The 10991-nt window shown below is 32.6% G+C and overlaps 2 protein-coding genes, 3 non-coding genes and 1 pseudogene across 5 annotated transcripts; 1 reads left to right on the top strand and 5 right to left on the bottom strand.

Moving 5' to 3' along the window:
- Positions 1-1847: 1847 nt before the first annotated feature.
- Positions 1848-4069, bottom strand: LOC106443398 (MYB-like transcription factor ETC2). The gene is made up of 3 exons (XM_013884965.3): positions 3631-4069; positions 3376-3463; positions 1848-2096 (listed from the first exon to the last, which is right to left on the bottom strand). The coding sequence occupies exons 1-3, from the start codon at positions 3701-3703 to the stop codon at positions 2000-2002; spliced, it is 258 nt and encodes an 85-aa protein (XP_013740419.1). The 5' UTR covers positions 3704-4069; the 3' UTR covers positions 1848-1999.
- Positions 4070-5765: 1696 nt separating this feature from the next.
- LOC125575700 lies at positions 5766-7475 on the top strand (annotated as a pseudogene).
- A 170-nt stretch (positions 7476-7645) lies between these two features.
- On the bottom strand, positions 7646-7730 carry LOC125607332. The gene has a single exon (XR_007338492.1). It is a non-coding gene; the product is annotated as a small nucleolar RNA snoR114 (small nucleolar RNA).
- A 4-nt stretch (positions 7731-7734) lies between these two features.
- TRNAG-GCC lies at positions 7735-7805 on the bottom strand. The gene has a single exon. It is a non-coding gene; the product is annotated as a tRNA-Gly (tRNA).
- Positions 7806-8601: 796 nt separating this feature from the next.
- On the bottom strand, positions 8602-9596 carry LOC125603589 (mitogen-activated protein kinase kinase kinase 20-like). Its single transcript, XM_048774477.1, has one exon. The coding sequence runs from the start codon at positions 9445-9447 to the stop codon at positions 8602-8604; it is 846 nt and encodes a 281-aa protein (XP_048630434.1). The 5' UTR covers positions 9448-9596.
- Positions 9597-10761: 1165 nt separating this feature from the next.
- Positions 10762-10833, bottom strand: TRNAG-GCC. Its single transcript has one exon. It is a non-coding gene; the product is annotated as a tRNA-Gly (tRNA).
- Between the last annotated feature and the right edge of the window lie 158 nt (positions 10834-10991).

Here is a 10991-nt window from a genome sequence, read left to right on the forward strand (position 1 = left end):
TGTTTTCTATAATATCTAATTAAATGAAATAAATCTTAAGAAGTGCTTTAAAACTTTTTTTAAAATAGATGCCCTTAAGCCAAGTTACAAAAAGAAGAAATATTTGATGCCCTAGGCCAATGTTTATTTTTTCCTAAGCACGGCTCTGAGTATCTACTATGGTGATTCACTGTATTCCAATATCATTCCGTGTTTTCCCCTATTTTCTACTTCGTGTGAATTGAACAAAGTCCTAATAGTTTTGCGCTGTCACAGAGTTATGTTGGGTCGTAATCGAAGTTGTAGCGCCTAGCCAGTGGCCACATGCAGTGATCCACCAAGGCACCAACTAAGCTTTTGTTTTCTTGTACCCTTTAAAACAAAAAATCAGTGTTGGTATTCTAGACATATATACACGAGAAGTACTACTACAGAAAACTTCTATTGTTTTAGCTAAGTTTTCCTATTTCTTTTACAAGAAAACTGTACCTGACTATGTTTCAGGTCAATTATTTGTCTCAGTGATGATAAATTAAGTTACTGTCGGAAATTGACGCATCAATTTCTTGTCTAGTTAGTTCTCAAAAAAAGATCCTTGTCTAGTCAAGGCTAAACTTGGCTTTTTTTTGTAACAATAGTCAAGGCTAAAGTTGTTACATCTGGTTCAGATCAGATTCTTAGGTGCTCATCAGAGCTTTATCTTCGGGACGACGATCGATTAAACTCTACGAAGTGCTTTCGGATATCGAAACGATCCTCTATATTTTCTTCCTGTCGTTTTAGCTTCATCAAGAGAGATCTTAACGGACCCGCGGACTTATATGCTAAGGCCTGCTTACTTTCTGGTCCAAATCCTTATTATCTCTTAAACTCTAATTATTAATGAAGCTGTGTTGTCCAACAAAAAAAGTCAAGGCTAAAGTTGCATGTACTGAAACCATAAAGAATAATATATATTTCATTCCAAAAAAAAAAAGATACGTTATGGTAGCTGCTAAATTATATAGCTGTATTAAGGACAGAGAAACTGACCCCTACGTACGACCTGAAACAGCATGTATAAACTGTTCACTCTTTACTACTTCTTTTTTAACATAACTATTTACTGTTTCTTACGATGATCTTCTGAGTGTCAGTATATTCGTCTTTCTTAATTAGAAGAATATTTAATCTAGAAGTGCCATTTTCTGGGAAGATAGAATTTACTTGTACGGTGTTCTAAGTTACATTGAATTCTTTGTCATTATACATTTGTAAGAGTAAGGTTATTCAGAATTTCTAGCGTGGTTGATCGAATATTAATCTCCCGATCTCCGCGCTAATTTTATTATTATTATGGAAAAGAAAAATCGAAATCATTGAATAGAAAATAATTCTTGAACCTTGAACTTCAGCAGAAATCTTGTTATAGATTTGTATTCATCAGAAAATAATATTTTCATCTCAACTGACCACATTTATGGCTAAAATATTATTCCATTCTGTAATATTTAAAATTCATGGTATATATATTTTACTCCAGCACATAATTTATTCTGATGTAATATTCAAAATTCATGTTTAGACCATCTCCAACTCAAACCTATTTTTTTTTCTATAATTCTCACAAAATAGAGTAATTTTATTATAGAGGAGAAAATAGAAGGATTTCACTTATAGAATGAAAAAGTGAAAAAGTGAAATCCTTCTACTTTTTACTTTATAATAGAGTAACTCTATAATAGAGTAAACCATTGGAGCAAAATTTATTTTCTAATATACTTAATTCTATTGTTGTGAGAATTATAAAAGAAAAAATAGGTTTGGATTGGAGATGCTCTTACACTCGAGGTTCTTGTGGTTTCCGCTGTAGATTTGTAAATATACGATGATAAGATAAACACAATGAAGCTTTTACTGTCCACAATAACAAAAATTATTGTCCATAACTTCAGTTTTTTATTTTCCAGTAATAACAAAAAGGAAGGAAGAGAAACAGAAGAAAACAAAACATGAAGATTTTTAGAGAATAGAGTTGACTTTATTTGTTTGAGAAATAGTCATTATTTTTCATTATCCAATATCTTTCTATCTCACTTGCACTTCGTCCTGCCACTCTTCCCGCTATTAGATCCCACCTGGTTCAGTTTAGGTCAAATATATTATCAGTTCTACTTTTTTTTTTTGGGTCTAATTATCAGTTCTACTTCATTATAAAATTTTGGACTAATAGTGTTAAACCTGAAGTTCTGTTTACAATTATTTAAAAGTTTTCAAGTCAGCACTATTATAAAGTGGGACATGCTCATTTCAATTATAATTAATATTAAAATTAATGAGCTAACCAAACATCTTTGGAAGTGATAAATAGTACTCCTTCCATTTTAATTTAATTGTCGATGTAAAGTAAAATTTTCGTTTCAAAATAAGTGTCGTTTTAGAATTTCAATGCAAGACTAATTAACAATATTCTCCAGTTTATTTTTCTATTGATTAAAATATAGTTATGTGTATAGGTAATGATATTTTATTTTAGAAATATACAAAACTAAATATTTTTTTAATTTGTGCGCATAGACCTAAAACAACAATTAAAATAAAACGGATAGAGCAGTAATGTTCTAGTTAGAGGTATCATAGTCTTTCCTCCAGACTAAAGATTAAATGTAAGCTACTAATTATGTGGTAAAACTTTTCCCTGTTTTAATGAACAAGGAAACTCCTATCAGATTTTTGAAAAAATTGCTACATATAGTGTAATATCATAAAACCGGTAAAATTTAGTATACATTGTCAATATATCTACTGTTTAAACAAAATAATTGGTTTGAAAAATGTACATGATAGAATACAAAGAAAAAAAAATATAGAAAATCATAAATGTGTTGTGTTATTAATAAATGGTTCAACATATTATTTTACTGAGATAAAAATATAGAGACTAGAGAGTTGCCATTTCAAAGAACTAGAAGAAAACACTCTATTAACAAAACAAACAAAAGACTCTCTAAACTTACGACAAAAACTAAGAAAGGATTACATTTGACAAACTAACCACACAGAGTGGCTTATCTGGATTCAAATCAACTTTACAGCACTAAACATGTGTAGCTATGCAGATGTGAGACTATGTTTTAGACTTCATTTGAATATCCAGAGTGAGAATCCATTCATAGGCCTTATCATTCTTTTGGGATTAGTCTGAACCTCTCTATAGATAAGGGAAAATTAAACAAAAAAATCATTTGACAAACTAGGTTTATAATTTAATATAAGTTTGTATAAATATAACTTGGTACAGTACATGTATCTTTAAAAATAATATGGTGGACGCCATTGCTTCACGTTACACATATTCATACACACACATATTACCGACAAGGGATAAAATATGTAAACAGAAGAAGAGATTGTTACCTATTACCGACAAGTCTGTACATTCGAGAGATGAGGTCTTCTTCTTGTTCGGTCATATTGATAAACTCCCATTTGATACTAGTCACTTCTGCATTTTACTTAGTTTTATTCAACAAATAATCAAATATATAAAATAATTTAAGGGAGGGAAGTTAATTTAGTAAAAAGAATTTAGGTAAGAAAATAATTCAAAGTAGTGGATGAGTACAGACCTAAACGAAGAACCATTAAATATTAACTAAATCAAAGAGAGACCTTCGGAGTTATATCGAATGAACTTGGTTTGCTTGTGACTTCGAAGGCGATGAAGACGGTTGGTATCATCCATTAGTATTGGAAACTCGAAGAAGACAAAGATTATTTAGAAAACTAAAAATAAGGAGTTTGGAGAGGTAGACAATACTTATAGAGACAAGCCCTGAAGGGGATAACAAAGAGGTAGATAAAAGTATATAGAGAGTAAGAAGAGGAAAGAGGCAGACCCACACCCCCACCCACTGGCCAATGAACATTTTTTTGGTATTGTTAATATTTAATATTTCTATATTTTTTTTAAAAGATACGAAATGTGTTAATTGTTTCTAGTTTTTAGAATAATTTACGGTTTTTATTTTCCAAAAACTATTTTTCATCCAATCAATAATTTGGAGAAAGAAAGAAAAAAGTTTCAAAAATAATAATTAGGAGAAATGGATTTTTCTAAAATTTAGAAAAAAAGCTTTTGTTGTAACTACCTAATTTTAGAGAAATTACCTAAATTACCATATTCCTGATATAATTTTTCAGGTTTACTTTAACCACATTTATATTCGAGGTAAATAGACATTTTCAACTCTAGTGTTAATTAATATATATTTAAAGTTTAGATTTGATGGATTGGGTTTTCGAACGTGGGATACAAGATTTAACAATTATATAAATAAATATTTAAAAGTTAGTTTTCTTTTGTAAAAAATAGTTTCAAGAAGAACTTTTGAATTTTAAAAATAAAATTTGAATAAAATCAAATTTTTTTTTAATAAAATAGTTTAAATTTGAAAACGTATAATTCGTAAACTATAAAAAATATTATTTTATTTATTTAAATAATTAATTATATTTATGTATCTATAAAGCAATGATAGAAAGATCTTTTATCTTTTTTTAATGAAGAAATTGTGTATGAAAATATCGATTTAATGAATATAAACATTAATTTTGGTACCAAAAGGAATGTAAAAGTAAAATTTTTCCTTCAGACTTAAGGTTTAGAGGTAAGAGACGAGGGTTTTGGAGGTGGAGTTTAAAATTTTTAAAAATAAATAAATTCATATTACAATTTTAAAAATAGTTTCAGAAAATATTTTCGAATTTCAAAAAGAAAATTAAGAAAAAAAATTCGAAATTTTTTAATAAAAAAATTGGAATTTAAAAACATATAATTCAAAACTATAATTTTTTATTATTATTTATTTATATTTTTATATCTATAAGACAACAAGTAGAATGATCTTTTGACGATTTAATAAAATTTATTTTGGTTATTTTCTTATTTGTGAACTCTTTTGGTGACAAAAATCTTAAAATTGGCTATTTGAGATAATTGTCTATTGCATTATAGAATTAACTCATTAAGGATATTAACATAACTGACTCTTTGAAAATTAACATGAGCACGATATGTAGAAAATTGACTTCTCAAATAGTATTGTAGATATATTTTTAACAATAAAATTAAAATTGGTAAAAAATACAAAGGAATTTAGAGCTTAGAATTTTTTTTTTTAAAACATGAGACATAGGTCACTTCAACAAACATTAATTCTTAGAGTTTGACGAGACAAAAGGGCATCTTTTATATATGTGACAAAAGGACATCTTATTTCTAACGTATCATTTCTATACGAGTCATGACAAATTTTAAAACCAGATCAATAAATATGAACTGGACAAAAAATGCAAATTTAGCTGAATGGTAGTTGTTTGATTAATTAACTTGGTCCACAATGTATATCTTAAGTGGTCCAACGATTATAAATGATGTAATAACAAATAAATTCACGTACCAAACCCCATTAAAACGATGTATGAGTGAAAATAATGGGTTTGTTCATCTTAGCTAGGCTCACCTAGACAAAAGAAAAAACTCAACATGTGATTGTGAGATTTTACTTAGCCGTCGTCCTTGTTAAGTGTCAACATTAAATTATTTCTCTGGCCAAAAGATGTACTACTTTTGTTTAAAAGAACATCATTACTTTCCACTCCATAATTTACTGCAAAATGGAGTGAAAAATAGAATAGTGAAGAAACAAAAAAGTGATTACTCCATAAATAGAGAATTTTTTATTTTTTGTTCATACTCCATTTCCCACTCTATTTTTGGAGTAAATTATGGAGAGGAGATGGAGATGACCTTAGCTCCAATATCTCACTTTTTCATTGTAACCTAATTTGATACTTAAATGCTAGCTAAAACGTAAATTAGTTTCTATGACCGCAAGTCATAGCTTTTTAGTATTAGTTTTATGCATTCACTAGAAAATTCTTTATAAAATATACATAACTAATACTTGAAAACAAAAAATTTCAAAGAATTAAAACTAACACGAACATGATTCACACCTAGATTTACTTACATGAGTAATTTTAGGTTTTGATGGTGTCACTTGGAGATAATAGAATACAAGAAAGCACTACAAACAAGAGTGGTACAAAAGAAACACGATGCTACTTTTTTTTATCGAATCGACGCTACATTTTTTGTTGCAATTAAACTGGACTACACAAAGTGTAACATGATGGTACAAAGTAAAACCATCTAACTGTGAGGGTAAAAAAATATATACATCTTCAGTGATCGCGTAAGGGCCGAGAAGGTACTGTTTCTGAGCAAGCTCTTATGATAAAGGTGGCATCTTTAGGACTGTAATAGTTATCTTTAGGACTCTTTACGTTTATTAGAACGTTATTGTTATAGCTAAGCTTGATTGATGTAGGTTGTTCTGTAGGTAGTAGTTATGCGTTAGTTACTCTTATGCTTTTATTGAATATGTACAGATTCTTATAGTAAACTTGATTACACTGATGTGAATGTTGTTCTACTTCCATGGTCTAAAACTCTGTGTGTGTGCCCAGGTCTCCTACTTATTCAGGAAGCCAGAGGTTTCAGATATAGTAATCTTCAAGGCTCCTCCAATTTTAGTGGTAGGTGACAGTTTCAAAGATTTTGCTTCAACCTTTGTGTGGTATCTTATATTCTTGATTAAGTATTTGATGTTATCTTTTGAATTGCAGGAACATGGTTACAGCTTGAATGATGTTTTCATAAAGAGGATAGTTGCAAGTGAAGGTGACTGGGTTGAAGTAAGCCCCTTTAATCCAATCCACTTGTTCATTGATCCTATTTTCATCTCATCCATTAAAGTCTTTGTTCGCCTCGGGTCGGTATTTTACTTTAGAGGCTTTCTTGGAAAGCAAGTTTTCTCAGAAAATAGACTTAACCTTTTTCTCTGATTTTTTCTTTTTATTAGGTTGTTGTTTTTAACCTATGGATATGGTAATGCAGGTTCGTGATGGGAAGCTCTTTGTGAATGAAAATGTGCAAGAAGAAGAGTTTGTCTTGGAGCCAATGTCATATGGAATGGAACCAATGGTGAGCAAATTGTACTTATTATTACCACATGTTCATCCTTGTTTAAAGTAATAGATTGTTGATAACGTTTTCTCCTCATCTGCAGTCTGTTCCCAAAGGTTATGTCTTTGTACTCGGAGACAATCGCAACAAGAGCTTTGATTCTCGTAACTGGTAAATCTCGAAGCGTATCATGAGCATTCTTGTGATCAGTTTTTAATTGTTGGGGATTGTGTATGCAGGGGTCCTCTCCCAATAGAGAACATTGTTGGAAGATCTGTTCCGGTATTGGCCACCGAGCAAAGTATCAGACACCATATACCATCATGACCAAGCTGTTGTGACAAAGGGACAGGTTACTGTTTCATGATAAAGAATGAAACTTTTGTTTGTATATTTACAGTCTTGTAAACATGTCTTGTTTATTATAAAAAAAAACTACAGTATTATATTAAAATCTAATTAGAGGACCCATTATTTTGAGACATTGTTATATGTTAAGGACAGAGCGGAAGAAAGTGTTAGAACCAAAAAAAAAAAAAAAATCTCTGGGACATTGTTATATGTTAGAAGAAAATGTTCATAATTAGAATACAAAGATAACACAATGAGAAGAGAATGTTAGTTAAGAAAAAGTTTGAAAAATAAACAAAAGAAGAGCTCAGTGGTGGCATATCTCATCACATTAAGCAGATGACTGCGAAGGACCCAACCAACGCTATTGCCAATTTCTTCACAGCTCTTTATGCACCAGCCGGGAATCGAACCCGGGTCTGTACCGTGGCAGGGTACTATTCTACCACTAGACCACTGGTGCTGATTGATTACTTGATTACAGAGATGTTATTTACCCTCAATCTTTATACATCCACAAGACGGAAACAGAATGGGAAGGAGAGAGAGAGAGAGTTTGGGGTTTCAGATCTTATTTACAGAATGATTGTTCATCAGGCAAGCAGAGTTGATCATGATATTGTTTTGATAGTGACCTAGCAAGAATAAATATGTGGCAGAATCACCGAGGTTTGTAAACCTGGTTTGGGTAGTTAACCATAAATGGAGCTCATATACAATGCCTAGATGATTATCTTGATATAATTTGTTTACCTGTTCAGGGTGTTCTGTAATCTTGTGTTGTTTCAAAGACAAACACCCCAATTCTGGGAAACTGTTATATCAATGCTTGAATATTGTAAGCCAGTTATTTTTCTTAGTAATAATCATGGAAGTTATAAAAGTTATAGTAATAAACAATCTCCAAGCGAACTTGTACACATACACATATATACAATTCAACTAGTCAAAGGAGAAAAGATATATATAGCATAATAAGAAGAAGAAACGATGAAGTATCAAATTGTTTATAGACAAAAAGCCAATATACATAATTCTCTACCAAATCAATTAAAATAACGAGATGAACTACTGATTAAAGAAGATGAGGTAGTGGAAACAGGAGCAAAGCTAGGCCATGATGGTCTTGCTAGGCATGACTTGAGCAGCAGCAAGCACACGAATGGTTTTGGTTGTAGAAACATTCCTTCTAACAAAGTTCGCCAGTTGCAGAGCTGATTCTGCCTTTATATTATCACTCACAGGAGAAGGCTGTGTGATCATCTTCCCTCGTCTCCACGTACGAAGATATGCTTCAACAATCTTGTCGCGTCTTTTGTCCTCGGCGCAAAGCAAGTCATGATAAAGAGTTTTGCTTCGAAAGGAAGGTAACTCGGAATCAGCGGCTCTTGGCCATTCATGAGATCATCCACTTCATAGTGCTTATGCCACCATGGTCCCTCCCCAGTGTACATCTCCAGTACACAGCACCCCAACGACCACAAGTCGAGGTCTTTCCCTGTCTCCCCGTACGAAACCGAGTCAGGAGACATGTAGATCGATGTTCCCGCGAACGGATGATTAGGTTCCCACCAGCTACTGTCTCCTTCCCTTCTCGACAAGCCGAAATCAGAAATCTTCAACTCGAAAGAAGATCTCCACGCGCCGTTGTTGTTGACGTAGCTAGGGAAAACGAGGATGTTCTCTGGTTTGAGGTCGCAGTGAACGTAACCGTGTGCGTGAATCGTGGCTAACCCTTGGAGAAGCATACGAGTAAAGTCTCTGATCATAGGATCAGGCAGCTTATTGTCTTTGAATGTTTTGATGAAACTCATCAGGCTTCCACCAGGAGCGTACTCCAAGGGAATCTTGTACTCCACGCTACCATTAAATCGGTTGAGACTTGCTTCCACTCTTGTCTCGTAGCACTGGACGATTCTCGGACACCCTTTAAATTCAGACAGTATTTGAACCTCTCTGAATAGAGACTCGGCATGTTGACTGTCGGAGGTTTTGACGGCTACAGAAATCATAGCGCCGTCGTAGCGTACGCCTTGATAGAGACTGACCGAACCAAACGAACCTTGACCGAGGAGCTTAACAAAGAACAAATCTGGTCCTGCCATTGCAAACAGTTGAAGATGGATTCTCAAAGCTTAGAAGAACGAAACCCTAAGTGAAGTGAAATATGAGAGACTTCGCAAATAACGTTTGATCAGAGAGCGTCGCAACAAATAAAATATATACGGATACGGATAACGCGTCGACAACTCCCAATTTCCTTTTTCTGCAACTCTCAGTTTCCTTTTTTTTTATATTTTCACAACAAAAGATAATGTAGTCACCAACCCAAAAAGGAAAATAGCAAAATCTGTCTTTGTTCCCACAATCCAATACAGTATATTCTTAAACGTTGGATCGATTATTTTATTTTTACGTAATTGCTTGTATTAGGACTATAATCGTTAAAATTTCGATTTTAACTAAAATAAAATGTCTTGAATTCCTTTTAAATATACACAGCATGTGTTATCAACTTATCACTAAGCAAAAAAAAAAACTATACCAATGGATATTCCATTTATAACAAGAATAATTAAATAGAGAAGTGTGAATCTAATAGAACTGCTTCGGCTTTATTCATTCACGTATAACAGTATATATACAACTTCTCATAACCGATTTTGGTTAGAGATAACTCTTATCTCTAAATACATCATTATCTCAATATTATACATGATTATCCATAACCTCCAATACTCTCCCTCAAGTTGGGAATATGAAAGTTTCTAACACCCAACTTGATACCATGTTAAATTCGGGTTTATTATGGGCTTCCAATTCAAAATCAATTGGCAATTAGTGGATTGGCCCTATCCCTTTATATATTACTTAATGTCCCATTGATTTTCTAATGTGGGATGCATATCCCTTAATACACCTCCTCGAGATGATGGCTCTTATCGGCCAGAAATTTCGAAAACTTTTTAAGACAGTTATACTCGGTCGAGCGAGTCAATTACAACCTATATACCCGGTCGGGTAGGGTTAATATTAATTAGGGGTTTAACTTATTAGGATCTGGGCTCTGATACCATGTTAATCTAATAGAACTGCTTCGGCTTTATTCATTCACGTATAAGAGTATATATACAACTTCTCATAACCGACTTTGGTTAGAGATAACTCCTATCTCTAAATACATCATTATCTCAATATTATACATGATTATCCACAACCTCCAATAAGAAGTGCTTTCAGTACAGTTATTTATAACCTCAATTCAAAATGGATTCAATTTATATAATTCATGAACAGAGATTAAAAAAAATTGTAAGAGCTCAGTCACCAGGCAATGACATCTGAGAGAGTCAGAAAGAAAACACGATGGACCCAACCATCGCTAAGCCAATATCATCACAGCTCCTCTACGACAAATCTGCCACCAGCCGGGAATCGAACCCGGGTCTGTACCGTGGCAGGGTACTATTCTACCACTAGACCACTGGTGCTTTGATGTGCAAAGAAGACCATATAATAAATAATTGAAGATCAAAGGTCTAACGTTTAGCTTAACCGCTGGCTAATACAAAAGACAAGGAAAGGGAAAGACGGCATAAGATACAACTTAGGGGAACACAAAAGTTCTGATAAAACAGCCAGCATATAA

Source organism: Brassica napus, chromosome A3 (genome assembly GCF_020379485.1).
Source record: "Brassica napus cultivar Da-Ae chromosome A3, Da-Ae, whole genome shotgun sequence".
NCBI lineage: Eukaryota > Viridiplantae > Streptophyta > Magnoliopsida > Brassicales > Brassicaceae > Brassica > Brassica napus.